Source organism: Miscanthus floridulus, chromosome 11, assembly GCF_019320115.1.
Source record: "Miscanthus floridulus cultivar M001 chromosome 11, ASM1932011v1, whole genome shotgun sequence".
In the NCBI taxonomy this organism is placed as follows: domain Eukaryota; kingdom Viridiplantae; phylum Streptophyta; class Magnoliopsida; order Poales; family Poaceae; genus Miscanthus; species Miscanthus floridulus.
Genome location: NC_089590.1, coordinates 71,178,121 through 71,191,670, shown reverse-complemented (window position 1 = coordinate 71,191,670; position 13,550 = coordinate 71,178,121). Strand labels below are relative to the sequence as shown.

The 13,550-nt window shown below is 42.8% G+C and overlaps 1 protein-coding gene across 1 annotated transcript; it reads right to left on the bottom strand.

Annotated features, from left to right (window-relative positions):
* Positions 1-101: 101 nt before the first annotated feature.
* Positions 102-3,669, bottom strand: LOC136493358 (syntaxin-81-like). The gene is made up of 7 exons (XM_066489435.1): positions 3,200-3,669; positions 2,991-3,074; positions 2,797-2,901; positions 1,956-2,105; positions 1,015-1,272; positions 787-918; positions 102-330 (listed from the first exon to the last, which is right to left on the bottom strand). The coding sequence occupies exons 1-7, from the start codon at positions 3,275-3,277 to the stop codon at positions 184-186; spliced, it is 954 nt and encodes a 317-aa protein (XP_066345532.1). The 5' UTR covers positions 3,278-3,669; the 3' UTR covers positions 102-183.
* Between the last annotated feature and the right edge of the window lie 9,881 nt (positions 3,670-13,550).

Here is a 13,550-nt window from a genome sequence, read left to right as displayed (position 1 = left end):
CTTGCATGCCAGAAATGAAATGACAAATCCCAGCATATTAAGATGAACAGCGCATTGAACAGTATGCATGGGAAGTACCGTAGTACCTAAAAGGTCAGGACTTCAAATAGACAGACAGCTTTCATAATTTGATCATTTCTTATGAGCAAAACAATACAATGTCTTCAATCTTCATATACTAATTCAGTTGTTGTACCAGTCAAGAAAAAGAACAGAGAAAGTGAGAACAAAGAAGAAGAGCAGGAGAAAGGTTCTACTGCTGCTGTTGCGCTGGATTGCCTGGGATAGCTCCTTGTTCCCACGCTCCACATTATTCGTAGCTTCAACAGCCTGCACAGAAGATGTTCTATGAGGACATACAGATAACAATCGAGTTTGTTTCATTAGTGAATATCCAAATCATGCGTTCTTTCAGTTAAGGGAAAAAAAATCTGACCATGCACCAATACCCCCCACCCCACCCCACCACACACACACACACACCTAGGAGTATATTAAGAAGAAAATAGAAACCCGAATACCCCTCAACAAGGACTTAAACCTGGGTTGCCTATGCCACAGATTATCACTAAACAGTGTTCACCAGTCATCAAGTATATGTGAGCTATTATACCTTAGGGCTGGAGACAATGATTTAACTCTATCCGGTGTTACAAAGCTCTTTCATGGACATAACCTTCATGTGACCATTATACTTTCTTTGGTAGATTCTGACATTCTATATGTTTGTGTTCACATAAAACACAACATATAAACTGGTCAAATATGATTAAACGAATCTTATACCTGGTCATATAAATACTGAATTTGTTGAGCTTGTTGTAGAACATGTGTTGACATAAGATGATTAAGTGCTGACATTTCTATCATCTTTGTCTCCGTTTCTTGGACAGCATCAAGAAGACTTGTCAACTCCACCTGAGAAGTGTTTCAGGACACACATGTTGCATGGTAGTTAAGTAAAATAGCCAAGTTTTTCACTAACGAATAATTTATATGCCATCCACATACTACCTGGAGGGCTTTTGTTTCATCATCCAATAGTTGTTCTTGAACTCTCATAGGTGCTGTAGATACTTCCTGTTCTACAATCTTTGATACATCAGATTGTAGAACAAGATTGGACTTGGATGGTTCAGCAGGTTTGATTTCTGGTCTCTTCTGAATCTTCTTCCTTGGCATTCTTCTGTTAATAGCATCTTGAAAACGCATGGACCGAAGACGATCAAATTGTGCAGTTACCGAGTGGAGACGCTCACTCAAAATTAGAACCTGAAAGTTGGACACAAAACAGACAGCTTACTAGAGCTGGCCACAAGAGCACAATTTTTTATCCTACCAAATGAAATCAACCAGTCGAGGTCTGACATCCTACAAATATACACCCAACATAAAAATTTGGAAGGAAATGTTGAAAACATCAATCCTCAACAGGATCACCAGTTCAATTGGCTCTAATGAAAGGAAATCTTTGCTCATAATACATCATACATGTAGCATCGTAGCAGGTACCTAAGAGCATCCCCAACAGTCTTTCTTAAACCTACTATCTAAATCCTCGTTCAGAGAATCATTCTAATAAAAATCGCTCTCTATATCTCTCCACCCTCTAACAACTTCTCTATATCTTGTTCAGCGCTCTGGAAAGCTACATTCGCTCTCTATCTTTGGAGAGCGAGAAATCAGGAATAAAGGATGGCAATATTTGGAGATCTAGTTCAGGAAGCTGTTGGAGGGGATTTTTTCACCAAAATCTCTATTCCTATCATTACAGAAGGATATAAAGAGATTCTTGGAGTTGCTCTAAGGAATTACTTTGCCCCATCCTCTAAATGGAACACATTCAGGCCAGTTCTACTGCTAACTATTTATGTATCATGTACTCCTTCAAAAAATAATTAATCCAGCAGAAAATTTTAAACTTATAACAGTAATGGCAAGGAGAATAACCATACCACACCATGCTGATGAGCTATCAAGTCCAACCGTGAACTCTCATCCTTAGTGCCAAGCCATGTCTTTCCACTTCCATTCTTCTCTTCTTCATGGATCCTGTTCTTTAAGATATCAATCTGTTCCTTGCATGCTTTTACAAAAACTCCAACCTAATATGCATTCAATAGTTACAAATAAGTACTAAATTGAGAATAGAAAGCAGGTTATGTGAATCAGTGCATGGCGTGCCAGTATGAATATAGGTTGCCAACTCAATGGTCTATACAAAAAGAGCACCCAATCACTATGTCCAAACATAGATTAATAGTATCAACAGAGAGAAGCACTCTTCTTAATGAAATGACACGCAGCTCTCCTACGTTGTTCGAGGAAAAAAAACAGAGAGAAGCACAACCTACATTAACTGAATGTCTGAGCATCAAGGACACATGATTGTGCATATATATATGCTCTTGAACAATTCTTTTAGGGCTACAGTCTTCGATAATTGTAATCCAAAACTAGATTTGTACAGTTGTGAAAAAAAAAACTTGACAGCCAAATATATTTTTACAAAAATGGACATGGTACAACAATAGATATCTTTTGTGCCACTGAGCTTCAGGAATAAAAGCTTCTATTGAAGTTTTCAAACATTGAAGGCTTCAAGCACATTACAATGATAGAGAACTGTAATGCAATGCAATGCCAAACAGACAAACAACCCGCTAGACAATTTTTATGAGCATTAAACATATAGGTTGCCAATTAACACACACATTTAAGATCTCATTGATGCATCATCACAGGAAAAGTGATAACAAATGAAAACAAACAATGACATACAGTATGCAAACTTACTTCATGCTCAATGCTATCCCTCTCTTGCTCGGTAGTGCGATGCAGGTCCACATAATCCCTCCTATGCTTCACTATGAACCTCTCGAGTTCCCTGATGCTCTCAAGCTATAAATCAACAAAACCCATCAAACAATTACACTGGCAACCTGTCTCACCACATGCAAAACAGGAACACAGTCCACCAAAACTCCTACCGTCTTGATCGCAGCATTAGTGAACGGCGACTTGGGCGATTGCTTCCGGATGATGAAAGACGACATGAGCGCGGCCAGTTGGGCCTACACAGCATACACAAACCAACACAATGAGTCAACGAGCGTGAAGAATTGAGGACCATTCGTGAGGCTTCCATCACTACGCTGTGGAGGGGGTGCGGATGGAGAGGCTGGGGGGCGCAACACACCTCCGTGTATCCATGTGAGAGCGCGGCGACTCGGACGGCCTCTTTGAAGTCCTCCGTCCTGTCCCGAACCCTCGCCATCGCCGAGGGAGCGGCAGCGACGGCGGCCTCCTCCGGTCAGATCCACGATGCTCTTGAGCCAGCGAGATGCGTGCTATTGTGGGGTGCAAGCGCAGGGGAGTGGCAGGAAGAGCAGACTGCTGGTCGTCGGATCGACAGTGGCCGGCCGCCGGCGATCCAGCGCGTCGGACGGGCGGCGACTGGCGAGGTAGGAGCCTGGGAGACGGGTCGGGACTCGGGAAGACGGGAGCCGATTCACGGTTCAGCACATCAGACAATTGCTCAGCAGCGGACCCCGACAGTGCCGCCGACGCGGTGGTCCGGTGCCTTGGGGAGCCGGGGAGGAGAGAGGCGGCGGCTTTGCGAGCGGGCCAAGCCTGGACCTTGAGTTGGTGCGCCGGGCCAAGCCTGGATCGGAAGCAGGCATGCACAGGCGCGGGTTTGTGTACCGACTCGACACCATCCATCGGTCGGTACCAACGAGTCCCAACGGGCGCGTTTGTTTGCCTGGCCCAGGCCCAGGCCCAGTGCGCCAATGGGCTGTAACCTTGGGTGTTTGTTTATCTGGATCCCCTTCTCGGTCCGGCCCGCACAGCCATCAAAGCAGGGGTGAGCTAGGCCGCGGGGGAACAAAAATGAAATCCGTTCCTCCCGAGCTCGGCTCGCTCGGGCGCGCGTCTGGTCATTTCGGCCTCCTCGCGGTTGGCCCTCGCGGGCTCGTGCAGAAGCGATGAAATCTCCACGCGCAGCACCGCTAGGGTTTCGGCCTCCATTTATCCCCTCTCTCCCTCCTCTCGCCGCTCACTCGCCCTCGCACTCTCCGCTCTCCTTCGTCGCTCCGCCTAGTGGTGTCGGCGCGGTCGCAGACGCTCCCGGGCCTTAGGGTTTGGGAGTTCTCCCGTCGGGTCGGTCAGTTGGAGGTGGTGTTGGTGGTGTGTCTGCTTCCTCTCCGGCTTCGGTCCTCCGCCTACGCCCTCTTCTTCGCCTGGTGGTGGTGGTGGCCGGTGTCTCACGGGCCCCGTCTTCTTCCACACCTCCGCATCTTCTTCCTCCTCGTCGGCTCTGGTGCGGTGGTGTTTGTTTGCCTAGACCTCTCCGTCTCGCCTCTTCTTCTTCCTGTGGTCCCTCATCGCTTGTAGCAAGGTGATATCCCTTCTCGGACCTTACCTCGCGTGGATCTGGTGTATGTGGATCTGGATGGTCCAAATCTTGAGATTTGAGGTGGCTGTGTGCAAATCCTTGACCACCGTGGTGCCTATGATGCTGTTCTTGGTGATATTATTACTCTAGTGCTATTGTTCTTGTCGATTTCGTATGTGGTATGCAGTACATGCTCGGCTAGGGTTTACTGTTCATTGTTTGGTATGGATTCAGTGATGGTTTTGCGGTTGTTTATGCTTGTTGATGATGTTGTTAGTAGGTCATGTGGGGCTTCTCTTTGGAGAAGCAGCCGTTCCTGCTACTTTTTGTCCATCTGTTTATTAATGCAGTTCATTTAGAGGCTAGCAAAGGCATGCCTGATGACTGAAAACTATTTTTAATAACTGAATGTAGATAGATCCAGCCAGCTAGTGTTCTGTCATGGCCAGTCAGGGTGCAACAATGGTTGTGGTCATGGTGGCTTTTCTATTTTTTTAGGATTAAGAGACTAAGGGGTGAGGATGAACCCATACCCTATGGTCGTAGGGCTTTAGCAGATGAGCATAGGAAGAGGAACTTGGACTTAATTTATAACTCCACTGATAAGGAGTGCATTGCCATGCTAAGGATGAGTAGGGCCCCTTTCTTTGCTCTTTGTAATCTATTTAGGCAGAAGGGTCTTGTGCTAGACAATGTAAATGCAAGTGTCGAGGAACAAGTTTCTATGTTCCTCCATGTTGTTGGACACAACCAAAGGTATAGGGTGGTTCACCAGAGTTTTAGAAGGTCCATAAGACTGTGCACCGCCATTTTCACCAAGTGTTGTATGCCATTGGGGAGCTTAGGAGTGAGATGATCAAGCCACCTAGGCTTGAGATCCATCCTAAGATTTATGGAGCTAGAGATGGAACCCATATTTCAAGGTACTATATCTTATTTCATTAATTGATGGTTTAGGGATTATAAGTGACATACACCTAATTTGTTCCAATTAAATGATGTTTAGGATTGCATTGGGGCTATTGATGGCACCCATGTGTTGGCTAAGGTGCCTAGACACATGCATGCTACCTTCAGGGGTAGGAAGAGTAACCCCACTCCTATGCTGATGCCCAGGCTGCATTCAACTCAAGAAACAACTCAAACCTTCTCTTGTGTGGTGCTCATGACTTGCCCTCTCATAATCCAACTCATCCTCCATCTTTGTCACTCAAGATTGTATTACTTGTTCTCCTAGTCCATGTGGTTTACTTGTGGATGAAGCTCAGCTTATGAACTTGTTGTATTCATCTTGTGTTTGAACTTGTCAATTTGGGGCTTAGGTAGCTGCTAATATAATGGTACACTTGTGATATTAATCTTGAGTTTGAACTTGTTAATTTTGGGTTGTTCATTGATGCTGCAGTGGCTGTTGCTGGCGCTGCTGGTGATTGCTGGCGCACCAGTAGCCGTCCAGGCAAACAAAATGTTTACACCAAAATTTGAGGAGAAGAACATGGAAACTCAAAGCTTCGAAGATTGTGTCATCAAGGAATCGATTGCATAAGGATCGATATTAGCTGATTTAGATGCGGTATTAGGATCGGCTCTCTTCGGATGACATTAGCATATGACGTCAATGAGCTACGGTTGGCGTCGGGGAAAAATATGTCGGACTCTACAAAAAGGGAAGATTAGGGTCCAAGTTATTTTAAGTTAGGAATGTTTTCTTTTATTCCAAAGATTATAATGAGTCATATTTGAGTAGAATTCATGTTTAGGCTCCAGGTATAAATATTGGACCCCAGCTATTGTAAAAAATATACACAATCAATCAATACCAATTATTTTTTTCGGCTTTACACCAACCCTTAGGAGTAGGAGTACTATAGATCTCGACGAGTTCTTCAACAAGCAGGGCTGCATCGATCCGATCGACCTCCGGCTTGTCTGTAAGTACCGTCATGGCTTATACTTCTGTTTGTAAGGCTGCATCGGTCCGGTCGACCTCTTATGAGCTCTAGTATAAGCTAGTTATCGATCCTTATCTAGTTCAAGTACGGCTACATCGATTAAGTTTGACCTCCACTGCTCGAATTAGATTAAGGTCAAGTTATCAGCTCTACCTAAGGGTGGCATCATTCAGGTAGATTCATTAAGTTACCAATCTTGCTGATGTTCTTGTTGTCATTAGTTTCAGCAATATCAACCTGCCTGATCTAGATCAGCCTCACATCCTTTTAGTCCATCGTTTGTTTTGCTATATTGTGTTAATTTTTACTTCAAACGATGGATTATGTTTTATCGATTGTTCTACTTCAATCTTGATCGTGCATAGTATGCGGTCAAGGCATGCCTGATCTTGAGAAGGTTTACTAGCTAGTTGAATATGATCTATAGCTCGCTATTATGGCTGTAACGATCCGATCGATCCCCACTATTAGCACTTTAGATCGGAGTATGCTAGCTGGTAGATTTGCTTTCGACCAGGCGTGACCTTGGTTGTTTGCTATGCCTGCATCGGCTAAATAGTCGATCGCCCATACTTTAACGCTTATAGTGTATCTTTATGATTCTGTTAAATGTGAATAGATCTGTTTACTTTAAAGGTTTGATCTGTTGTCTTTATTATGGCTGCCATCAATCCGATCGAACCACACTGTTAAGGATAACAGGTTAGGTCTAATGAGTTTATAGATCTGTTCGTATTAAACAATCGATTATTCATACGTTGTAATCCCTTTTCTACCTAAATCGGTTGTTTTAGCCAATTCGCCTAGGCTTTCACAGATATGGCATGCTTTCATGAACCTGTTGAAGTATGGTCGGTTCTATGGACTTTCTGGTTCTAGACTATCATCATCATTATAGCTGCATCGATCCGGTTGAACCTCACTATTGACGATAATAGATTAGATCTAGACGGCTCGTAGGTCTATCTGTATCAAACAGTCAATTGTTCATGTGGCATATCCCTTTTCACCAGATTCATTGGCTCTACACCGCGCATTGATCAAATCTAATTTAGCCAGTGATGTATCTTCAACGCATACATGTTAATAGCTCATAGGAAATGACCATTAAAACTGAGTGCATTGTATTCGTTACTATAAAATCAATCATGACCCGCGAGCGTTATAGTCCTTAACAGCTGCTTTCTTCTCGTATCGGCTATTTAGTCGATTTTCCCGTCTAGTTGCTCCCGAAGCGACACACTTGGAACTATCTGGGCAAAACCGGCATGTTCCACCCTAAATTATTGATAAACTTTCTCACCTTGTCAATTGCAGGTCAAATTGACTGGCACGCCTTTGGGAATTCATAGGATCAACTAGACCTGTGTTGAAGCCAAGCGGATCTCTGAGCTTACTCTGAGTATATCCTTTCGGCTTGCTGCGTGCCAGGCGTAGCGACACATTTTTGCACCGACACAAACACCTTCCCACTTAGGAAGTTGATGGTAGTTAGGTAAACCTGCCACTTGGGTTAGGCAAACAAACAGGTTCCCACCCCCAGCCAGTCCCTAAATGGGCCAAACAAACAAACAGGGGCAGTTGCACCAGTTTGACCTGCCTTGGGCTAGCCTGGCTAGGGTGGGAAGGACAAGCCACCCTGAGCCAGGGTAACAAACATGCCCAATAAGTCCCGACTCTGTGTTCCTGCTCCGCTACTACATGTGCCTGCCCAGTGATGGAATCCATCACAGAGAGCCCTCCCTTGATCTAATGATCACCCCAAACCAGAGTACTAGACTCACCGTGCCACTTTGCAAGACGGAGACAGGTGAATCAATAGACTCGTACGATAATCCTTTGTTCTCAACTTTGTGATAGATTATCTCTACAAATTAAGAGCTGATACGATGCCATGGAAACATGTGAATCCACCCAAGAATCTAGACCACATAAAAACATACCGTGACATCACCTGAAAATAGATAAAGATGATTCATGAGAAATGCAGCACCGTAAATTTAAAAAAGGGAGCTAGCCATACCCATACATCCTCATCATGAACTAGACCTAGTCACCTAGGCCAATGAGCTCCATGAGAGGAAACAACCATCTAGTGGTCAATCGGGACCTCGCTCTATTGTTGTGATGTTGTAAGGCGAGTCTCAATTGAAGTTCAAAGGAGTTTCATTCTTATTTAGGACCTATTATTGATAGACTTGTAGGACCTCTAGGTGCAGATCAGTGGAGAAATTCTTAACTTGGATAAGCAGACTTGGTAATGTACCTCGTCGAGTGCAGTTGTGGTCGTGGCGCCGCCAAAAAGGTGGCCGTGACGTGTCGGTGTAGGGGAAGTTGTGCAGGCACCCGCTAGGTCGTCGATGGTAGTAGCAGCGTAGGTGCGGACCAGTGTCGATAGTGAATGCGGTGTGGACTTTCCATTGCTTACAACGTGCCCTTCTAAATCAGACTAGGGCTAGGAACCTCAGTGGGGTGCTGGCGGCTATGATGAACCTCGTACCTTGCGCCCTGCCCCCACCTTCCTATTTATAGCGCTGCGCGATGGAGGTCCATCAGCTAGGAGAATGGCTGGGCACCCCTAATTAGGGCGTGGATCAAGGGCCCAATTGGCCATTGGACCAGTTGGTGGAGATCAATCTAACATTCTCTCCCTTGATCTCACCTTATGATTTAAACTTAACTTACTTTATCTTTTTCCCATTCCATCGTAGATCAATGCATAGAGCGTGCCTCATTATCACGGTCAGTTGCCATTAGATTAAACAGCTACAATGCACCTCTCTGTTTTAAAACAAATTCTTAATTAGGCCCTTTGTATCTAGAAATCATAGGTTTTCCCATAAACCCATGTCGAGTGTGTGTTCTCTAAACGCACTGGGTGGTTAGCCTTTGGTAAGCGGATCCACAAGTACTTGCTTGGTACTTATATGCTCAATGCTTTCAAAATAATTCTGGATTTTCTCCTTTACAACATATAACTTAATGTCAATGTGTTTGGCAGCACGCTTCACCTGTTGTCTTAGGAGTTAACTACTTTAAATGGTTATTGCTGTTGACTACCATTGTAATCCAGGTACATATTCCCTTAACCACTTTTGCCTGTTCCTGAGGCCTCATGGCAAGCTATACTATGGTATGCATCATTGATGACACCACAACTGTTTTATTGGAGCTTTTCACAATAATACTCCAACTACGAGTGTTAGCAACTACTGTGGATTTCACTACACATCTCGCCAAAACTTAACATTTGTACCCACAACTATTTATGAGTACTTGTTCTTTCTTACTCAGCATGAGGCCTATGTTACTTTGCAAAAATTGCAAGACATTCTTAACTCCATTCTAGTGATCTATATTTGGACTAGACTTCTACCAAAATATCTCGGATACGTAAGCTACATCAGGGTAAGTTCTTACTTGTACATTCATTAAGCTTCCAATAGCTGAAGCATATGGAACCATGTTCATTTGATCGATCTCATATTGATTCTTGAAACACTGAAAGTTCCTAAATCTATTACCCTTGACTATAGGAGTAGGCGTAGGTTTACTCGCATGTATACTTTATTTCTTTAGAATCTTTTCTAAGTGTGCCTTTGTGATAGTCCTAATACCCCTTTTCATCTATCTCGGTGAATTTCAATTCCTAGAACCAATGAGGCTTCACCAAGATCATTCATATTGAAACTTGAGGACAAAGACTTCTTCTCCAATGGCAGATTAACAGTACTACTAGTGAGTAGGATGTCATCTATACAAAGGATGTGGAAAAAGAATTTTCATTCTAGAACTTCGCATAAATGCTATTGTCCTTCTCATTTTCTTTAAACCCAAACTTTCTTATCATTTCATCAACTTCAAATACTACTGTCTAGAGACTTGTTTGAACCCATAAATGGATTTCTACAGGCGACATCCCATAAGTTCTTTTTCTTCCACGACAAAACCTTTGGGTTGTGCCATGTAAACGTTTTCATACAAATCCCTGTTGAGGAATGTCGTCTTTACATCCATCTGATGTAACTCTAAATCATAATGTGTCAATAACACCATTATGATTCTAAAAGAATCCTTGCATGAGACTAGAGAGAAAACTCTCATCGTAATATATTCATTTTCTTTGCGTAAAGCCTTTTGCTACAAGTCATGCTTTATATCTTTTCACATTCTCTTTGGAGTCGTATTTTGTCTTATAGACCCTTTCACAGCCTACTGTTTTGGCTCCATTAGGAATTTCTTCTAAGTCCCAAACATCGTTGGTATTCATCAAATTCATTTCAACTTCCATAGCTTCTTGCCATTCAAACGAGTAAACACTTTTCATGGCTTCTTCAAATGAGGTGGGATCACCCTCTATTTGAATTTCTTCACTAACATAAACTTCATAGTCATCAGAAAATTGGTTTACTAATTCTTTGAGACCTTCTGGAACCTTAGATACTGGCACTTTTATGTGGGGCTATTGTTGCTCTTCATTGCCAAGAGGCAATTGATTCTACAGGCTTCTGTATCACAAAATCCTTGTTTACATTATTCATCTTCTTTGAAGAGCCGACAACATATGTTGTATAAGTCATACAACATCAACAGGTATCGAGAAATTCGTTGTTTTGAATCACTAAAGTGGGCACACAGTCCCGCTTCTCTTCAAGTCATAGGTCTCTACTTACCGTGCTTCCCTAGATCGTCCCATCTTTTATAAAGATAGTGTATCTTTCAATTTCTTATTTGGGTTCAATCTGTTAAAACCTTATATGGCACTTTAAGCACCGCTTTAATATCTTTTATAAAGACTACGCTATCTTTCTCTCAAAACTTTAAAAAATCTAGGAATTTAGTTGTTTCTCTACTTAGGGGTATCATTGTTATGACCGGTGGTCACATTCATCAAAATCTTTATCTCACTCAGTTTCTTACAAAATCTGCATCTCACTCTTAATGAAGAGTACACATTCTTAATGAAGAGTAGTTTCTTAATTGATCTTAATTCTTACTCTTAAATAATTTATCTCATAATTCTTCCCCTCGAAATATGGCATAAACTATACTGCCATAATTTCAAGAACTATTTAGAAAACTATGAACGAGGAGACACTTATGACTTACTTCATTCACATGATTATGCCATCAAATAAAGTTATTTCTTGATCCGTATAGGAGTACACTTTCCTCATTTCACTTCAAGAACTCGACAAGGTCTTTTATTAAATGTACTTTTGCAAGTCACGCTTGCATCTTTTTCTTGTCATTTGATTAGTATTGACCATGATGGTGCATTTCTATTGTGCCATGGTTAATACTAGGATAGCATAAGAGCTACCTAAACTTCTCTCGCTATGTGGTATACAAAAATATATGAGTCATCACAAAACTTCTTCCGTCATGCAGGATTGACTAGCATAAGTACTATACCAAACTTTTCCCCATGTGGGATAAATCTATATACAAATTACCGTAACGAAAAATTTAGTCATGATGACTAAAACATTCACTTATACTTTATTTTCTAATTAAATCTTCCTGTTGGTTCCAATTTAATAAAAAAATTAGTAAACTAACAAAAAAATTGTTCTGAACTGGCTTGACTCAAGCCTTTTTATTCACACACCCCAGCATTGCAGCCTGTTGTCATGCAGTCGAGTGATCTCGGTGGTTAAAAAATAAAACTTACAAGATGCTTCTGCATCAATTCTACATCACTGTTGGACAGAAAATAGAATTAATGTATAAAACTCATAAATTAACTTGAAAGACATATAACTACTCTTCAAAATTAAATTCTTCCGTTAGTTTGAATTTAATTAGAAGATAATCAACATCATTGCAGCAAAACACGATAATAAAATACATTCTATTAGTTCAGGGGTATTTTTTGGTCTTTATCTACTCTCAGAAAAATTAACCATGTTGGTGTAAAATTTATCAGAGATTTAAACTTAAACCTTAAACTCATTATAATATTGTTATCATCAACGTTGGTTAGAAAATAACAATACTATAATTTAACATAAATAAATTGGACTACTCCTCTAATTTAAATTTTCTCGTTTGTTCTAATTTAATTAAAGGATAAACATAATCATAATTTACTAAAAGTAACTGCTCTTCAAATTAAATTCTCTCGTTCCTTTGAATTTAATTAGAAGATATTCAACATTAAACTTTGTAGGAGAAACATGAAAAAATAATTTATCTACTTTTAGAAGTATTTTACTGTGTACTTATCTACTCTCTAAACAATTTATCCCGTTGGTTCAAAATTGAATAGAGATGAAAAACTAATCAAAATTCATCAAAATTTGCTTCTAAAAATAATAAACAAATTCACACTCATTATGTGCATTTGGCCTGGCCCGAGGAAACAGTGTGTGGCCCATTTCTCTACGCAACCCAACGGCCTGCTTTGCCCACCCGCGCGCGCCCGCTCCCCGCGCCCAGGCTGCAACCTAGGCCTGGGCCCAGATTTTCCAACCCCGCTTGGGCCGTTTTTGGCCTGAATCTCTCTGAGGTGTCCATCTTCATCCGACGGTCAGCCTTCATTTTCACGAGATCAAAACTCGATCGCCTCGGCGGTGTGCCAGTAACCCTAACTCATTTCTACCTTTTTCGTCTCTTTCACCGCCGCGGCCAGAAATGAGAGGAGCAGCGGTGTAGCGCCGCCGCCGGTCCCCTCGCCAGCGTGCGCGCTCGCTCTAGGTTGAGTGCGCCGTCGTCGATTGGTCTGGGCGACGGTGCCCTAGTCCCCCATACACGCTAACCCTAGCTCTATCCCTCTCTTCGCTGCACACCATAGCTGCTGCACCCGAGATCTGAAGGGCGGATGCGACGCAGGAGGTGGCGGCGCTGCCGTGGCGCCCTTCGCCAGTGCACGCGTGTGGCCAGAGCCGCACGCGGCGCCATCGAGCGGCACCGCGGTGGTGCTCTTTGCGCCCTACGCACGTGTACTTGGCACCGCAGAGCACCGACGAGGCGGCGGCTCTATTCCAGCGCGCGCGGTCTTCCCGCACGCCGGCGGTACCGCCGGCGGTGAGGAGAACCCGGGTAGGTCTCTCCCCTCGCCGACCTCTCTTCTAGGGTTAGGGTTAGGGTTAGGGTTTGGGTTCCAATCCAATTTGAATCACTTGATTCTTGATTTCTATTCTGTTTTCTACCCCAATCTGCTAGATCTACACACTAGGAACCTGACTCTGATACCATTG

Coding starts and splice junctions, on each gene's coding strand:
- LOC136493358 (XM_066489435.1), bottom strand. CDS start 3,277: ATGGCGAGGGTTCGGGACAGGACGGAGGACTTCAAAGAGGCCGTCCGA. Junction 3,075..3,199: donor TCTCACATGGATACACGGAG/GTGTGTTGCGCC, acceptor TATGCTGTGTAG/GCCCAACTGGCCGCGCTCAT. Junction 919..1,014: donor ATGAAACAAAAGCCCTCCAG/GTAGTATGTGGA, acceptor AACACTTCTCAG/GTGGAGTTGACAAGTCTTCT.